Source organism: Etheostoma cragini, chromosome 3 (genome assembly GCF_013103735.1).
Source record: "Etheostoma cragini isolate CJK2018 chromosome 3, CSU_Ecrag_1.0, whole genome shotgun sequence".
NCBI classification, from domain to species: Eukaryota; Metazoa; Chordata; class Actinopteri; order Perciformes; family Percidae; genus Etheostoma; species Etheostoma cragini.
The window spans coordinates 27,396,564-27,415,984 of record NC_048409.1 but is presented as its reverse complement, the minus strand read 5'-3'; the positions used below and the strand labels follow the sequence as shown (position 1 = coordinate 27,415,984).

Genomic DNA, 19,421 nt, shown 5'->3' with positions numbered 1-19,421 from the left:
CCCCCCCCCCCCCCCCCCCCCCCCCAATACTTCGATACATTCCACTGAGCCCCCCCACCATCCTAACATGTCCTCGCGGCTGTCATGTTTTCAAAACTTCGTCTAACTGCCTGAAGGTGTCACGTGGCCCTAAGAGTGACCGAGGACCGCCTCTCACCGATCAGGGAGCCGTCCTGCATCAGGATGTGGGTCGGGCGTCCTTGTGTCCCTGTGCTGCTTCCACTGATGCTCTTCAGCTCCCTCTCCAGCTGCTCCATCTCTCTGCCCAGCTGCACCACTCGGACCTCCAGCTCCTGCTCCAGCTGCCCGGCTTTCCTGTGCAGCACATCCTCCAGCTGCTCCACCTTGGCCCGCAGAGCCTCGTTCTCCTCGATCAGCTCCGAGGAGAACTCCGTGAACACCTTATGGATCTGAACCACCAGACACTTCTCTATCTCCTGGACTTCGCCGAGCTTCGCCTCTCCCCACCTGGTGCTCGGCGCCTCCTCCGCCCAGACGTCCCTGAACAGGGACACGGTTGCCTGGATGGCGACTTCCACGATCGACGCCAATTCGCCGCCGAACCTCGCCTCCATCTTTCCTCCGTCAGATGAACCCTCAGCCCGCTGTGTCCGCCAGGCCGCGGGGCATTTTATAAAGCTTCAAAAGTAACTTGAATCACAGTGTATTGGACTTTAAACACAACAGAATTTCTTCCGTGAAAACGTAACGTATGTTGTCCTTTATATGGCGGCCTGTGCGTTTCTCAAAATAGTCCCTGCTGTACATCCGCTTCCGGTGTCACGTCTACATTTCAAAATAAAAGGCTCGTTTGAGATAAACTGCGGCTCGCCTGTAAAGCGGACGAGAACGTTAGACAGTTAAAGAAGACCCAGGCGGACCCGGGGCATGCTGGGAAACCATTGATTAAATTCATATTCTTTATTAAGTCTATGTGGGAAACGCCAGCCTCTCAGCTTATTATGATTATTCATAATTACTGTTCACCAGTGCAATTCCTTAATTATGTAAATACTGTATCATAAAATTCCTTTAACTTTGTAAATACCTTACACATCCACATTCTTTATATTTTTCATATATATATTTCTACTCTATTTATATACTTCTTGCAACTGTAACACAGAATTTCCCTTCAGGGATTAATAAAGTATTTCTGATTCTGATCAAACAGCTGATTGGTTCAGAATCGACTCAACATGATGACGTTTTACATAAACTGTTAATGTTTTTGAATCTGAGGGATTTGAACTGCCAACTTCTCCTGTACAGAAGCATGAACAGTTAATATTAATAATACGGTCTATGGACAGAACACATGATGTGTGGCTGATAGAAACGTTTAGAAGTCAGAGAGACTAAATCTGTTCAGATCATCTAGTCTGTTGTTAATTAAAATCAGCAACAGATCACATGTGAGAGCTACTCTGTCATAATCAAAACAAACAGAGACAATATGGGGCTGAAAACGCTTTATTAAATCGGAATCGGACCACAGGGGTTATGTCACTTCCTGTTCAGCCCGAAGGCGAGCCTAGGCCTAAAGTCCCACACAGTGCCTAGACCGGTAATATTAATATAAGATAAAATAACATACAGTCTATGATACAGTGGCGGACTTTACTTCTCTGATGTAATGGCCGATGGCAAACCAATGTATACTGTCACCCACTGGACCAGAGTGTGTACCATCAGAGCTTTAAATAGTTCCTCACTTCCTACGGGTTATATTAAAGTAAAGAGAAAACAAATGAAAACTATATGTTACAATCTAATCCTGTCTTTATGAATAATAAAGAAAGCTTTGCATTGGTCACTAATTGTGTCACATTCAGATATTTTACCTAAGTAAAAGTAACAATATTAGTATTAAAATACTGTTACAAGTAAAAGTTCTGCATTCAAATCAAAGTATTAGCGCCAGTATAAACTTAAATAACCAAAAGTACTAAATAGGTAAAATGTTCCATTTCAGATTCATATGTTTTGTATTATTGGATTATAGTTTTTGGTAATAATATGTACTGTACATCAATGAGGTAGAACTAATTTCAATTACTTTGTATACTGCTGGGTAGTATTAACTATAAATATTATTGATTAGGTGATTTATGTTTTTTACTATCAATGCGATTAGGCAATCAAATAAAACTTAACTTTAAATAATCACCCTGTTAGATTCAGTGTGCTCACGTCGTCGCCCTCCTTGGAGCACATAAAGGAGCCCTGGAAAACCCCGGGCCTCACTTACCTGCTCGACAAAAAGACACACGCAAACATCATCTTTCATTATCACAATCTGTATTTATCAATTCAAAGGAACGACTGTACAAAGCAAATGATTCGCAGTTGGTTCTGATCATTTTCTACATTATTGGTTCATTCATTCCCCCTTTTCTCATGTCGGTAGCTTGTGTTGCCCCGGTATGTTACAGTGATTGCATAGTGGAGTGATGGGACTTGAAGACATGCACAGCAGTACCATAATAGAGACTATGTCATCATGCAAGCTCTTTGTCCTGTTGTGTTTGTGTGGAGGCAGTGTGACAAACCGGGCTTATCAACAATCTCACTTCCACACAGACCCAAAAAGTTCAACTTAACAAAGACCAGGGGCAGTTTTCCCAGCGTCACCATGGAAAAACTTATTTTCTTGTTGTTGTTTTTTTACAGAAAATAATCATGATCACATCCATTTGTACATCATCAGGTTGCTGTAGGCAGGCGTACAGAGAGGCAGCCAGGCTGAGGGCAGATAGACAGTGGTGTTCTGGGGTCCTGGAAGGACAGAAACTATGGCAGCAAGTATGTTTCTTTGGGTGTGTTTCCCGCAGAGAAGTGACTTCAAGGGAAAGAGGAGGTCATAAATTCCTGTATCTGAGTACGCTTGAGTCGTCCTACTGTGGCGGAGGATAATTTTGTAAGAAAACCAGTGCATTTATAGATGTTAAACCTCCAATAAAAGATCCATGTGTCCACGTAATCAGCCTCTCATTCTCATTAGTGACTTGACTCCACAAAATGTCACAACCAAGGTTCTGAGGCCGGATTTGAGTCTTCCCTGATTGTCTTCAGAAGCATAGAAACAAATGGAGGATACAAAAATTATACTTAAGGTTGATTGTGTTCACTGTAGTCTGTAGCCCTATTCAAAATATTGTAGACAATATATTTCAGGCAGTGTGTGTACTAGATTGATTTTGACGGACGAAATTTATGTGTAAAATGGTTTTTAAACCAAATAACAACACATGCTGTTTGTACAATGTGACAGTGGATTTTACTATTAGCTGTTCTTTTGAGTTCTCAAGGTCGACATTAACGCATGAATTAGGCCCAACAATTGTTTTTATTATTATCATTATTATAAGCTGGTATCAAAAATTTTCTGGAACTCAAAGTATGGAAGTCCATTTCTGTCAATGTGATGGGAAAAAAAGATCCTGTAAGTCGTTATAATGAAAGACCTTAAAAAAAAATAATAAGAACATTTCTAAAAATACTGACTTTATATTGCAACATAATGAGAAAATTAGCTATTTTGAGAACATTTCTCATTATTTTGTGATATTAAGTAATTCTTTTGTGCAACTTAGTCATAATTTTTAAGACACGTGGTTATATTTTTCAGAGAAACTAGCTCAATGTTTTGAAAACGTTTCTCCTTGGGATGACTTCCAGGATCTTCCTTTTTCATCACAGCGCTTAGTTTTCATTTCTTTTCTTTTACTGGCAGAAAGGTGCTTCCATATAAAGGCGACCTCTTTTACTGTTATGCTGACCATAAAGATATCCAGTTCATATTGTTATAAAACAAAGGTGAAAAGAGCTACAAATCTTCACAGCTGGGACCAGATATTTGATGAGGTTTTGTTTAAAAACATGACCCGAACGATGAATCAAATATCATATTTGATGCTAATGAGTTTCCTGTTGATCAACCAATCGATTAATTGACTTATTGTTTCAGCTCTAGCACACATTTGCTGTTTAGTTAACCCACGTGTGCAACTGGGAAAAGTATGAAAAAAAAATTTAAACTTAAATCACCTAAAAAAAACATGACAAAATTCTTCCAACCAACAAGATCATTCTTAACTGGTCTGGATGTGACGTCCCTCTGCTGAACCCCCAACACCACTGACCATCAGGCCTCAGCTCTGCAACAGGCCAGTGTCCCTAGTGCAACACAAAACAATTGCATAATGTCTTAGTTCATTGCTACCGTGATCAACATCAACATCATCATCATCATCAACATTCACAATTTTCATTCCTGAAGAAACACTTCTACAATCCGTATAAATTACACTCCATATTACTGCATACTGCTGTGTGGTTTTGGTGTACAAAATGCAACACGTCAGAGACTGAAACTGTTTCATGTTGGTTGCTGGATGACTGAATGATATCAGACTGAGAAACGTCTGCATCAGTGTTTCCCTCTGCTAAAGTGTCAGGAAAATCGTCACTTTCTATCCAACTGAATGTTCTTATTCCTGGTTTAATGCACATTTTTTTATTATCTTCTGATCTACATGCTGTTCTCAGAGAGCAGGAGCTAACACTGATCTGCACCCACGCTGGAACATTTTTCCACAACAAAGTTTTACATTCATTTCCAGTGAGAAATGAAAACACTGACTATAAATACACATATGATAAACCAAAAGGTATTTTATTCGTCATTTCATCTCAGCCGACAGACTGAGTCTGATGTGAACAGAACAGCACAGACACACACAGACAGGCAGGGTACCATCTGCCAGGATGTTGACCTCGCTGACATATCTTGTTGTTTCCGTGGTGTAAAAATGGTTCAAATGAAATACTTTGTAATGTCTTCTGTTGACGAGTTAGCTGTACCCTGCGTGTTTTGTCCTGCGTGTATCTACAGAAACAACATGGGTCAGTTTATTCCGCTGTTAGACTCAGAATCTGACAGCAGAGGATTGTATCGCGTCACTTTACACGTGGAAGATTTGCTCATCTAAAATTCACCTCTTTTAACTCCGACTTGGTTGTGTCCAACATGCATGTAAATGATTGCATTGATCTGGCATTCACACCTAATTTAAATGCATAAAGTGTGTTAAAATAATTTAAAGTTACAGTTGTGGAGACATGTTTTACGATAAACATGAAGCTGACCAACAGGCGAGAACAGAATTTAAAATATTGAAGTGAATGAGGTACTAACTTGAAAAAAAAAAAAAAAGCAACATGATAGAATAATACTTTAGTAAGTTTAATATTAGACTTTTGAGAAACGGAATAATTAACCTGGCAAATTTTGACTTCTAAAAATGAAAAACAAAGTCTACTTGGGGATTTTTGGGCTCTACAGCCTCCTGAGAGGAGAAAAACAATGTCAAAGTGTTTTATTTATTGTCAATAGTGGGTTTTTTTTTATTTAAAGAAGGGAAAACCAGAGACAAAGTAAACAAACGTGTACTGAACATCTTTTATAACGTTTACAGCTTATAAACCATGAGCAGACCAGCCCTGATCGGGACCATCTCCTCCTTTACTTAGCTGAAATGAAATAACCACCGGTGGACTTTAACTGAAAGATTTTAAAACACCAGAACTGAAATGAAAAAGGTTTTCATACAGCAGCAGTGATATTCAAACAGTATTGGTATTTGAAATGATTTGAAATACTTTCTGATGCACATTATTGACGAAGATGCTCCTACCAGGGCAGGAAAGTAACTTTAGTTCGCCCACCAGCCTCTGCGGCCGGAGCTTCCCAAAAGTCCCCGGCTGCATTTGCAAGTTCATTAGACTCTGACCGTTCTCCCCTTATGGCTTTGTGTTGAGCTTTACAGGAAACGTAAGAGAAGCTGATGCGTGGATGCCGAGTCAGCGGGCTGCAAACACAAGCTTCTATGGACGAGTGATTTTTCTCCAAGCAAATCATGCAATCTCATAACTTCCACATAGTTCAACCCCCTTTTTCTTAATATTTGGTCTGTCTGATAACTTGGCTCTCAACGGTGTGTCACGTCACTCATTCACTCATTCATATACTCCCATCTAATTCTACATTAAAGAGATGCCGACCTGGACAAGGTGACGACCTTATAAACTCTGGAACATGTTTATAATCTTGACATTTTAAACCTGCTGAGTTATGTTCTCCTGTGTGTGTGTGTGTGTGTGTGTGTGTGTGTGTGTGTGTGTCATGGTTTGGACGTGTCTGGAAGACTGAGGTGGCGTCTGAAGGGACAAACATATTAACACGTCGTGAAGCACACGGTAAGCACACACTAACATAGATAACCTGAGAGCTATGGAGATCCTGGAGTGGAGAGCAGCAACACGTGCACGCACGCACGCACGCACGCACAGACACACTGCAAGCAGAAAAACCAGATGTACTGAACTCTGTATATAAAGAAAAGGATGCAAAAGATTTGTGTGAATAAATCAAAGAGAATAACCAATGAGTTGTTTGATGTTATAAGAGAATAAAAGAGTAGCTGGTGCCTGTTTTCAGCCTGAGGGCCTCATTCATTAAAAACATGCCAGGCATTTTGTGCTTATGACCAAAGCCAAACATGTAACTTCTGGGAAATGGATCCTTGATGCTAAAATCAGCAGGTTATGATGAATTTCACCAATTTCCTTTGAGATATTGAAAGTTAAATCTTTGCCTCTACAGCTTTCTAAAATATGAATGCTTTAGTTTTTTGGGCCTTTTTATGTGTTTAAAGTAAAATAAAAACGAAATTTCAACAAATGAGACCCCTGGGAGCCAGAGTCTACCATCAGATTGAGTCTTTTTCTAAGAACTGTACATGTGTTATTTTTTTGTATAAATTAAACTTGGGAGCCCAAGTGGCTGCAGTGACCACACTGTCTTTATGTCCCAGTTTGAACATCTTGTGACCCATCTGTCTTGCACAAATGTAATCCGAAATCCTACTTAAACAAAGGGAAGCTGCTCTGTTGGATCTTTGTGGGCAGAGTTCAACAATTCAAGCAAATTTTAAGGGGGTGGGGGGGGTCTATCTTGAGGGTTTCAAGCCCTTGGATGTACATTTCTATGACATTTTTGATTTCCTCGTGTTTCTTGTGTTCCTGATTGTTTTGAAGGTAATCACCCTGGGGGGGCATCTACTCTTCTCTCGTCTTACATCATCATGTTTCTAGAATCAGCTCAGTGCTGTAGCTGTTTATCAGTGCTGATCCATCCATAGTGAATTTGGATGAAGTTTGTATGTCTGTAAAACATTTTGGCATAATTTCATTGTCTTTCCATTTTTTGAGTAATGAGAGATAGTGTAGGATGAAAGATAGATACAGTAGTTATGACAGACAGACAGAAACACATACATGAACAGCTCATCTCATAGAAAAAACAAACATGGAACAGAATGAGCTACGTTTTCTCGCACTACCAGCGATCAGACTTTGAGCTAATGTAATGCATGTCCCGTCTCTCTCTCGCGTTAACGCTGCCCCGAGGTTCAGCAGCCCGGAACTCTCTCTGCAGTTCTCTGAAACAGCCACCGGGGGGAGGGGGTGGGGGGGCGTAGGCGGAGCATCAGTGACTCTGTGTGTTCTCACAGAGACACAGAAGAAGAGAGAGAAAGACAGAGAAAGACGTCTCCTGCACCAAATCCGTCCTGTCCGTCCTATGAGTGAGCCTGGGGTCAGTCCTTCTGTCCTGTGTGTCACTTTCCATCCAAACACAACCGCTTTGTTGACAGTGTTGGAGGCGGAGCGAAGGAGGGGGGCGCTCACTACCATTCTATGGCCCCGCCTCCTATCCGGAGTTCACGATTCACGATTCAAATCCCGAGATCGATCCGTCACCCGGCTCACTTTTTCTTAGCGGACTTTTCCGAGCGCTTTGTGTCCGACTTCCCTCCCCGCTCTGACCTCTCCGACCGCTCGCCCCTCTCTCTCTCCTTCTCCTTTTCTCTCTCCTTCTCCTTTTCTTTATCTGCCCGCTCGATCCGATCGGCCCGGTCCGAGCGCTCGCCGCCCCGCTCTGACCTGTTGTCCGCTTTGCTGCCGTCGCGCCGCGTGCCCTCGTCTGTGGATGAGGTAGTTGGTTGGGGCTGACCCCATTTGGCAATCTCCTCGTGCTCCGTAATACTGCCGGTAATGTTGGTCACCCACACTTTGAGGTCGTCCTGCGACGGAAGAGAGGGATCACAGATGTGAGATGATTTACTGTTTACTGATGTGCATCACATAACTTCAGGTGTTTCAGTGATTTTACATTATGTCATCGATAAAAATAAAGCCACTGCTATTTCGGGATCAAAATAGAAAAACAAGAATGTCTCACCTCATCTTTTGCATGAAACAAAAACTCACTGCCGTCCTTTGTTCTGCAATAAAAGGAGAGAAATTAAACTTACAAGTGTAGAGCAAAACATGTCTGGTATATAAGTTAAACTAGAAGATTTTTTTTTTTTGCGGGAATATTGCTGTGCAAGACGCCTCAATATTATCAATAATAATGTATTTTCTTTGTGACACACTTTTATACTAATAACTGTTCTTGTGTAGGTAATTCCACACGCTGGCTAGATCACTAACTACACTAGTAGCTAGTGCGCTAGGGAGCAAACTAATTTGTCAACTGGAACATTTAAGAACATCCCAATCTCCTGAATCATGCCCTTGTTTTCAGGTTCATAATTGTATTTAGAAGTTGTACCAGAATAGGTTTATGTGGTTTATTTTTTAGAAAACACCATATTATATTTGTACTCCACATTGCTGCAGCTACTCTTTTCCCCGTGTGTTGAGCGCTCTGTTTTAGCTACAGAGTGAGGCCTCCCACTTCTATCCCCTCTTTGTTGGGAGTCTCACATGCGCAGTAAGCACTGCTAGCTAGTCAATTGCAGTATGAGGGCGTGCCACACTAGCAACGAAGTTAGCGTTATAACGTCTGTTTTGTGCTCGTCTTTACAGCTAACCCTTTCCATGGGGCTTTGAAATTGGTGTCTCCTAAACCGGTGCTTCCGAATCAATAACAACATAGCGGATATTGGAGAAGTTACTGCTGCAGCTGGTGGGTGGAGACATAGACCATGTACGTCTGCTCTGTTGGGAGGGGTTTTTGGGTGGGAATATTCAAATGTTTAGGCCGATGACATAGACGGCCCTGTCAATTTTGCCCTTTGCTGCATGTCATCCCCCCTCTCTTTCACCATATTTACTGTCTCTCTTCAGCTATTCTACATAAAGGGAAAGGGAAAAACTAAAAATATATCAGAACTAAAAAAGCCATTTATGGGGCGGTTTGCTAGCCACGGGTGAACAAAACGAACTGGATCCCCCCAGTTAACACAAGTATGAAAGCAGCTCCTCACTTGAGTGTGAAGACGTTCTTCTTCTTCTTGTAGCCGTTGGTGACGTCGCAGTGGCAGTGGGAGAGGTTGAGCAGTGGCTCGTTGTTGTAGGATGTGGCGGTGTTCTTGGCGTCCTTGTAGAAACCCATTTCCCCCTTTTTCAGCACGCAGTACAGGTTGACCCATGACCTGCTGTGGTGTGGGAAGGCGGGAGGGGTGAGGGGAGGGAGAGTGGAGGAGGAGAGGAAGGTGGAGGGAAGGAGCACGGGGAAGGTGGTGGTTGGGGGGGGGAGATGGGAGGAGTCAGGAATGCTGCAGAGTCGCTCTCGCTAAGCTAACACCTCACTCACCTGACCAGAGCAGACAGGTAGGTAGGCGGGATGGACCGGCGCCAAGAAGGGAGGAGGAAACAACACTGCTGAACAAACACAGACGAACGGACGGACACACAGACGAACGGAGGAGGAGGTGGGGGATGGAGGGATGGGGAGGGAGACTACGTACAGTTTGTGTGTCTGTGTGTGGGTCTTATATATGACTTACCTTGGAGGAGACGAGAGGAGCAGCCAGTAGCACCGAGGAAGAGAAGAGAAAAGAGGGAGAGTTTGGTTAAATGGCATTTTGGCAACAAGACAACTTAAACTCGTAGTCATGCTTCTTTTCCATCTATGAGCGTGTTTACATGCACACAGCATTCCAATCAATAAGCTTACACCCAATTAGAGGTATTATTCAGGGAAAGCTGTCTGTGTTCAGCTTAATATTTCAATTTCAAATACCTCTTTACGATCAATGGAAACAGAATTTAACCAACGGTGCATGTGATAAGGTGTTTCCATCCCTGCATTGGTTTCAAGTGTTCAAGTTATATATTGGCATGAATGTCACAAAAATTACAGAGAACTGTAATCAACTGAATGTAAACACGAATGTAGCAAATGTGTGTAAGTAGAATATACATCTAGAGATGTAAACAGGTGGTAAAACAGTGAGTAAAAGGTTATAAAGGTAAGTGACATCTACTGCCATCTATTATTGTAAAATCTTAAAGATGAAGAAAAAATAAACACGATTCTAATCAAACATATAATATGGACACACAGACAAACCAAGGTTAGTCTGTGTTAGACCCATCTCGCACAGTGTCAACACATTTGTTCCTGCACAGTGAATAGGCCCAACACGCCTCATTTTTTTTTTTTTTCAAACGTAACTATCCTTTATAGTAGTAGCTCTTTTTTTAGAATACGGACTGAACACCTCAGTAAAATGTTTCAGCTTTTCAGAAAGAATCGCAGATGACAGCTCAAAGGGAAAAGTGATGTGAAAGGTAAACATGAAATTAGAGGTGGGGAAAAAATTGATACATCATAGTATCGTGATATTTTCCCATGGCGATACAATACTGTATTGATAAAGGGATGCCAGGTATCGATGTATTATTATATATAGTAATAAGTAGTAGTAGTAGTATACCAGAATAAAAAATTGCATATACTTTTAAAATTGAAGTGAGATGAACAAACAGAGAAATTTATCTTTTTTTTAGATTAAACAGATGTTGACAAAGTTTTTCTTTGGGGACAAAATTTGAAGATGGAAAAACATCATAAACTGAAATGTATCGCAGAACATTTATTTAATAATATCGTGACATAGTAAGTATTAAGTATTGTGATAATATCGTATGGGGGGGCCTCTGGTGATTGCCACTCCTATGAGAAACTAGTGACAGATTTTAACATCATGATACAAACACCATTCACATGCACCGTATCCTATTGTAAGAAACGCTTGGTTATCCTGAATAATACCAGAATATTAATGTGCACATAAACATACTCAGTGCCTCGACATGTAGTTATGTAACAGAGACAGGTTGAACCTCAATTCTTTCTCTCGGACTAACTGCATCCTCTCTTTCTCAGTATTGATTGAAGGTAAAGGTCTGACCACCCCCCCGCCCCCCCACCCACAGATCTTGCCCTCCAATCAAAGTTGAATGTAAAGCAAAAAGAGAGCATACAATAAGACAAACGAGGAGCTGTTTGGAGATTCACACTTGTCCAGATTTAAGCCATTCAGGATTATGCTTTACCTTGCCATGTACATAACAGGGCATGTACATTTGTCCATTCATCCATCTCTTTGAGTGGGACTCATCCATAGCTGGAAGAGGGATGAGATTTTAGCTGTGCGTGGTCAGCCCAGCCACTAGAGGGCAGAGTGCAGAGAAAGACTTTGCCATTGGTGTCTCTCTGGAGGAAGCAGGGCGGTCATCTATGGAGGCCAGGTAGTGTGAGTGTGAGTGTGAATGTGTGAGTGTGAGTGTGTGTGTGTTGTGCGTTTAGGCAGGCTAGGCAACACAAGGCAGTGTATGCCACCAACTGCTCCATCAACCAGCCAGCCAGCCCGTCTGCCAACCATTTCTGTTGTGCTTTATTCTGTGTGCTCGTGTTAGATCAGGAGGCATCTTAAGCATCATGCGTAATGTTTTCCCATGCGGTGAGATGTCTGCGGGTTGCTGTTTTAATTCATGTAACTGTTGTCTTCAACTTCTGATCCTGATGATCAGAGATGACATACATCAAATATTAAAAAGCTACAGCCTGATATGAGAATAACCTAGTGTCTGCGTTGGCCAATACAATCACTCTCTACCTGAAATGACCTGGGATCGGCTAAAGTCTCCTGTCACAAAGCCTAGAGGAGGTGCAAGTCTAGTTTTCTCTCACAACACTTAAATTACAATATGCTACCAGGTTTTTAGGGATTTTTGGCAAATGAAACAAAAAAATGCCTACTTACATTTCAAGAAACTACCCAACTACAAGCTTACAAACTAGCAGTGCCACTTAAAAAGCAGCACATTTTTTAAAATGAATTGATAAAACAGGGCTGCCAACTCTCACGCATTGGCCGTGAGACACACGCATTTGACTGGTTTCACACGCCAGTCACTCGCCACACCCCCGATTTCTCACGCTGAAGTTTCAACCCGGTCGGTAAGATTTCTTAAAGATGAGTTTATCTATAGATCTACCTGTTGAGCCACTCGCGATCAACTAGTTGTGCTTTCAGAGACTGTGAGGGGGTTCAAGAGCGCTCTGAGTATTACAGACCCGTCCGTCGCTTCGTGTCCTCTCTCTCTGTAAAGATAGAGGTGAGCAGCACGGCTGGTAGCGTAGCAACTTCAGTTCATGTTAGTGGACTCGCTCTGCTGGGGACGGTGACGCGTTGTCTCTACTTGTGTAGACCTCCGATGAGAGCAGCGTACAGCCACCTCTAAACTCTGTCAGAGACCAGAGACCCAAATGGGCCTCTGTGTCTGTCAGACGGTCTGAGTGAGATATTTATGTAACTCAATGTTTCTCATTCTTTAGAATGTCAGTGGTCTTAGTTGATCCCTCAACATTTATTTAACTTCGGGTCCCTGGTCCCTATACCAGGGACCCCTGGACCTGTTCACCACAGACCCAAATCTTCTCAGCTGTTGCTGACATATGCTACTGTCTCTTCATGTGGCTCATTATGTTTGGCACATTGTTTGGGTCAGTTCTTATATCATTAGAAATTAATAATGTAAATGCTAAATGCCCTACAACCTGTTGATACTACAACAATGGAAAGGTGTTGCACATGTCATGTAACACTTGATTTCTACATTTTTTTGCAAAAAAACTCTCCAGAAAGTGCCATTTAATGGTGTATTTTTCAATTTTTCTTCCTTGGGGGGGCATACCCCCAGACCCCCCTAGGGAGAGCCCCATCCCCCCACATATAACAAATCCCAATTTAAACCCTGAAGGATAAAGACCCAAAGAAATTGCTTTGCACGCGGCAAGATATGGGGCGGCCCCCCCAAATCTCACTCCGAGGTTTGGGGAAAAGTTGGCAGCTCTGGATAAAATTATTGTTCTATACAAACTATGAAATGACAGGCACTGCTATTTCTATGTTCAGACAGATCCTATTAAGTTTCGGAATCAAACAACACTTTCTTATTTTAACTGGTTAGAGATCAAAGGCAGTGCAACAACACAACAAATTTGTCATTGTATTCAATTTCTTTGTAAGCAGATGAAACTGAAAAAATACCTCTTACTTCCACTTTGCAGAATGTAGAACTTTTTCTTATATTTTATCTAGTAATCAAAATAGGTAAAAAATGATAACGTCATAGCATACTTTGCACCTTAACATATGTAAACCTTAATGTATGATTCTAAAGACACACAGTATGTCTGCTGAGATAGTCCGAAAGCATAGCTGAGTATTGCGTGTATCATGTTGACCCACACGGTGGAACCAACCAATGAGTGTCATGTGTCATCTGCGCTGGTGACAGTCATGCCTCTGTTCAACATGTCAGACGCAGTGTCAGCAGAGTGTTAGCTTGTTAGCGTAGCATGCTGGAGTCATGCCACTGTCATTATTGTTGAACTAATAAATGGAGGGGGCAGTGATGTCATGAGAAACAGACGTAATACGAAATACGATGTGTGCGGCAGTAAACAGTATTTTTTTTTAAATCAACAACAATTGACATTAAAGACCGAAAAGATTTAGATTTAGCAACAACAGGTGGAATGTAAAAGAGTATTTTGCGGTAAACCCGACCCATCTGTTACTCTGAGAAGTACAAAATTAATCTGAATTGAATCCAACAGAATCCTTAAAGTCTAATACCCATGACACCAGCGTCCATACTCCTTCTCAACGACTTCAATCATCTGCTAGTCCAGATGTTGTAATCATCATTATGACCCTGAACACCCACCTATTGGTGCTCTTTTTCAGGGTCTCGATGTCCAGCTTGCGGAAGAGGAAGCCCTCGTGGTGTGCGGTGTGTGTTGGCGGCTGGGGGACTGCCGGGCTGCTCTGGGCCGGAGCAGACCTGGACCGCCGCGTAGTCTCTCCTGGCTCTTTGGGTCGTGGTCGACGCCTTGGTTTGGGTCTGTCCCGAGCCCGAGGCCGTTCGAGACGGGAAGACTTCTCTGGTACCCCGTTAGGCACACGGGGAACCTCACCACGGGCCTGAGGGTGGGAAGGAGTGATGCAGTCAGTGGGACTTTGGTTCATGATTTAAAAAGAAATAATCTTTATAAAGGCTTTGATGGTGTGTTTTACATTTTCCTTATCTAAAGCACACATGCATGTATGTTCTCAGGTTATTACGGCTCACTCTAACCAGTAACCAAACTGACTAATCTACCAATATCATCCAATGTGCCAATGTACTCTCTGACCAACGCACTAAAAATCAACATTTGCTTTTGAAGTGTGCGTAGATGTTGGCTGTTGTTCCTTTTCTGAAATGAAAGATGTCAAATCCTGTGTCCTGGGTTTGAAAACCCAACCAAATAAGCTACAATATGAATCACAAATAACTATATAAATTAAAAAAGAAATACTCAATGAAATGCACAGACCTGTGCGGCTTCTCTTTCTTGCAGCTGCTCTACAATTTCTGCCATGGTGGATCTCTTTTCTCTGTAGAAAAAAAAAATTGCAAAATTAGATACTGCAAAATCAGTATCCAACTGTAAAGCCCTACATGGCCAACATTTTAACAGTACTCTTATTATTACTATTATTATCTAGAGTATAAAAATATACACTAGATTCCAACTCCAAAAACTGTATTAAAACAAAACATCCATTCATATTCTGTATAACCTCCTCCCAGAGACTGTATCTTAAAATAAGCCAATCACTTTATGTGATGCTACATAACATATTAGACAGCAGCTTAGTACACTCAAAGTCTCACCCTCCAGCTGAGCGTCTGTCTGAGTGCTCTTTCCCGGTGTCATGCTCACTGGATTCCTGTCTGTCCGGCCGGTGTCGGTCCCTCTCTCTCCGCCGCCCCTCATGGCCCCCGTGGCCCCCGTGGCCTTCCTGCTCGCTGGACGTTTGCCTTTCCAGCGTCCGTCTCTCCCGCCTCTCGGCCTGTTCCCTCCACACCTCCTGAGGAAGCTCGTCCCTGCGTGCCTGGATCAGCTGCTCGCTGGACAGCTGCCGTTCTATCCTGTGGTGGGTGTGGCCCTGGGGCTCAGTGGGGCCCAACAGGTCAGTCCTGGATCCCCGAGACCCTCGGGTGGGCTCGCTGTGCAGGCGTTCCCTCGGCTCCTGAAGCACCACCTCAGCCATCACAGCCACCTCCGCTCTTTCTGTCCCTATCTCTCCCATCATCATCTCCCTCTCCCTCCCCCTCTCTCTTTCCCTTGCTTTCTCCAGCCGGCTGGCCACAAGCAGCGGCGTCACCGCATCATCCAAGTGTTTGATTTTTGGTTGCCGTAGGTACGCGGAGGATTTCACCTCCAGTGTCCTCGCCGTCTGCACTGGCTGGAGGTGACTCATCACTTTTGTTGCTTGGTCCCTCGCTGTGCTGGCACTCTCTAGCACCTGGTTGGCTGAGACTAACATGGCCGCCGTGGCAACTGAGGCGATAGAGGAAGGTGCGGGCTGGCCTAGTCCTGCAGCTACACCCACTACGCCTCCGTGCCGCGCCTCCAGGGTGTGGCGGTAGCTGGAGCCGTTCATCACAGGGGTGTAGTTAGCGACTGTTGACCCCAGCCGACAAGCCACAGACGAAGGAGAAGGTGTGGCGGGTGAGGGCGAGGGAGGAGAGTTGGCTTCGTTCTGCTCATAGATGGTCTGTCTCATGACGGGTGAGATTGGGAGGCGGGGGAGGGTTGATGCATTGGGTGAACCATCTTGGGGGTCCAGGAAGACTTTACGACCCAGCAGAGGGGTCGGGGGTTGTTTACTTTGCTCTGCTTTCAACTTTTCCACCTGCAGAAAGATGACAGAGTAAGCTTTAAATTCAAACTTTAAGACTAACTAGTCACTTAAGGCTTTGGCATGATCGAATGAAATTGATCATTTTACGGAAATGTATTGCTTTACATATTTGGAAATTCTAAGCCTTTATTCAATGATTATAGCATGTCAGAATTTACAACTTAAGTGCAATTTATGGTTCTGCAATAAATCGATGCCATGGCTTTGTGCTTAGGTACGTGGAGATACAGGGTTAATTTTTCCTGCTAAAGAATTCTGACCGTGGTCAGAAAGCACAGGGGAGACACTTTGTTTCTCTCACTATGCCTCTAGAGTCGGTACTCGCTCCTCAGCCGATCACCGTCACTCTCTCACTCGCTCTACCACACACTCGCCGCGCACACACACTTGCCGGCCCTGCTATTTTCTTAATGAGATCAACGCACACACCAACGTACAAGTATAAACTTCAGGCCACATATGTAGACTACGGCAAAAGCTCTGTGTGGAACTCCGTAGAACCATAAATTACGCTTTAGCCTTTTCAGATGAAAACTCTCTTTTTCTGGCCAGATTGCATGTGTATTTACACAAGGATAATGATGATATTACTGTAGTGAGTCGTCGCAGTGAGCTGAATCGCTCTTCCCAGGTGGCGGCGGCTTTGCGGAAGGCTTCATGCCGACGAATCAGCTGTTCCACCTCGTCTACACTCGCGCCCAGCTCGTTGCTGCTGATGAACGGCTCCTGAGCGGTCAGCCACGCCTCTGCCACTACCGCCTCCTGGGCAAACTGGTGAACTTCCAACACTGAGAGGAGGAGAGACAACAAATAATATGCAAAAGCAGATAAAAAAACCTTCAAAAATAAAATCTGTTTGTTACTATTTCAAATTCTTGGCTTGAACATTATGTGTATTTATACTTTATATGTGTATCTCAGTGTGTTTGTACACCTGTGTATATTTATATAAGATTGTAGGTCTGTGTGTGTGTGTGTGTGTGTGTGTGTGTGTGTGCACGCTCACATTGCTGTAGAAATTCCCAGTGCTTGTCCCACTTCTCAGACATCTCATATTGTTTAGCAACCACCTTGTCCAGTCTCTCCTTGATCTGAGATTCAGCAACATCAGAATCACAACATCAGAGGAGTCAAAATTTGTGCTAAAATAAGAACAATGTTTAGAATATTACCAGTTACTATTGTTGTGTATATTTTAAGTATGTACCCAGTTTTTAGTTTTAACTCTGTCTGTCTATCTTAAAATGGAAACCCAAAAATATGTGCTTATGAAAGCTGGCTCTTAGTTTGATGTTTGAGCCCAAATCCAAAATCTAAACACAAACACACACACACACACACACACACACACACACACAAATACACAAACACACACACACACAGACACACACACAGCAGCAAACATCGTTGGAAATTTTATTCACAATATTATTATTGTGTTGCACTACTCCTGTTTTTCTTGTAGATTTTAAACTGTACTGTACAATAATTATCATATCTTCTGCTCTCACCTCTTCAGCAGCTGGATTTCTAGCAGCCAGCAAAGTTTTGCCCATCTCGATACACTCCAGGGTGCTCCGTCTGCGAGCCTCCACTTCACTCTTCAGACTCTGGTGATAATTCATCAGCACCTCAACTGAGGACACGTCCCTGCAGGACCCACAGAGCACACAGACACTTAGCTCCCCGGTACAATCACCTACTTAGTTTTTCATGGTGTGTTGCTCAGAGAAACCTTTAATCCAAGAGGTACATTTTTATGGTGAAGTTGATCATGAGAGAAATAGCACAGCATTAATTACCTTTTCTGTTCTAAGAAATTGGTTTGATATATTATTATATATGTGTTGTTTTTTAACATTGATTAATGTAGCTGCTTATAATAGGTAATATGATGTGAGCTGTTTTAAAGAGTCATGCTGTTGGATAATTGTTTACAGTGGAATAAAAAAAGGCCAGTTTTTCGTTGCTAAAATACGATTTCGGTACTCCTATGTAGAGTACTTAGGTCCTACTTTTCAATGAGAATTTCTTATCTCTTATCACAAATGTTCTTTTTCAACTAAAAGTAAAAGAGGTTTTTAGACAACTGTGACAATTTTAAGATCTGTCCAGGGACAACGGATGAAAAATACCCTTTTGGCTAATTCTGGTGCATTTACAGCAATGTTAATTAATGTACACTGTCCCTGTCAAAAAAATTAATAAATAAAATAAATAACTGTCTATTCACTGGTACTCTGGTAAATGTACTGTTTATCAGCTGCTAATAACACATTTAACCTAATTTGGATGCAGAGTATGATGCAAACGGAGAGCAAACATCACACACTGTCACTCCCTCTGGTTCACTCACTCTGGTCATTATATTATAATTGATGTACATTTGAAATAGATGTTGGGTATGAGGGAGGGAGTTCTCTTTAACAATTACTGAACAACGTAAGCACAGTGTGGTGTAAATAAGTTTATACTTTTTCTCACTTCTTTTTGGATTTGTAAACAGATCGTCTAGTGTTTGCAAGTTTTTATTATTCATTTATTGTCGTGTTAGTTGTTATTGATTTGCTTTGTTTTTATTTCTTGTCTGCTGTTCTGTTCTTTACATATTTAAGATAAAATCAATCAATCAATCAATCAATCAATTATAGTTTTTGTATTATCCTGTGAAAGCCGTAAATACTTCACACCGGACCACCTTGATTAAGTGTAGATACCTGGGCTTCTCTCCTGTCCCTATCTGACAGATAATCGATTCCATCCACATGATCTGATCTCGGACCATGCTGAAGAACCTCAGCTTGTCTGTCTCAGTGGTAATCTGTACTCGACACTCCTCACAGGACGTCAGCAGCTCTTTCCAGAACTGCATCACTTCATGCTCGCGGCATGCGATGGCTTCGGCCTTCTCACCGGCGTACACCGTCCTTAGCTGAGCAGCACTCTCCTGCAACTGACGCACCTGGCAGAGTGGGAGAGCAGATTTTAGGAAAACACTGAGCTGAAAAAAAGAACAAAGGAGAAGTAAAAAAAATAGAAAGGGTTTGTTTTCTAAATGACGCACAAAACACAGCTGCTCTGACAGCTGTGTTCAGTGTGGGTCCAATGTCACATGAGTTGACACAGCAGCTGTGATTTTGCAGCGTTCTTCAGTAATGTGTACCAATGTTTCTGTTCCCCAGGTGCATGACAGAGACTACATAAAGCAAAATGAAATGCAGAGTAAGAAGCCATGAAGATTCAGGCTTTCAGATTCAGATTTTTTTTTTTTTAACTGTCAATCAACTATAAAATTCA

The 19,421-nt window shown here is 42.5% G+C and overlaps 2 protein-coding genes across 9 annotated transcripts in view; both read right to left on the bottom strand.

The window, feature by feature from the left end:
• Window positions 1-798, bottom strand: part of LOC117941882 (oocyte zinc finger protein XlCOF6-like) — a 5,543-nt gene extending 4,745 nt beyond the window's left edge. Inside the window, exon 1 of the mRNA XM_034867082.1 lies at window positions 158-798. Coding sequence (XP_034722973.1) covers window positions 158-575 — 418 coding nt within the window. The 5' untranslated portion in view covers window positions 576-798. The remainder of the gene's footprint in view (window positions 1-157) is intronic.
• A 5,914-nt stretch (window positions 799-6,712) lies between these two features.
• Window positions 6,713-19,421, bottom strand: part of LOC117942516 (spectrin beta chain, non-erythrocytic 4-like) — an 84,710-nt gene continuing 72,001 nt past the window's right edge. For 5 of the 8 annotated variants that reach the window (XM_034868011.1, XM_034868015.1, XM_034868016.1 and 2 more), the window contains 10 exons: window positions 18,842-19,086; window positions 17,636-17,774; window positions 17,131-17,215; window positions 16,716-16,912; window positions 15,091-16,115; window positions 14,750-14,810; window positions 14,098-14,354; window positions 9,339-9,509; window positions 8,306-8,348; window positions 6,713-8,147 (listed from right to left, as the gene is read on the bottom strand). In XM_034868011.1, coding sequence (XP_034723902.1) covers window positions 7,830-8,147; window positions 8,306-8,348; window positions 9,339-9,509; window positions 14,098-14,354; window positions 14,750-14,810; window positions 15,091-16,115; window positions 16,716-16,912; window positions 17,131-17,215; window positions 17,636-17,774; window positions 18,842-19,086 — 2,541 coding nt within the window. In that variant the 3' untranslated portion in view covers window positions 6,713-7,829. Of the gene's footprint in view, window positions 8,148-8,305; window positions 8,349-9,338; window positions 9,510-9,539; window positions 9,861-14,097; window positions 14,355-14,749; window positions 14,811-15,090; window positions 16,116-16,715; window positions 16,913-17,130; window positions 17,216-17,635; window positions 17,775-18,841; window positions 19,087-19,421 lie in introns of those variants that run through there. The other 3 variants (XM_034868012.1, XM_034868010.1, XM_034868014.1) reach the window with 3 other exon arrangements.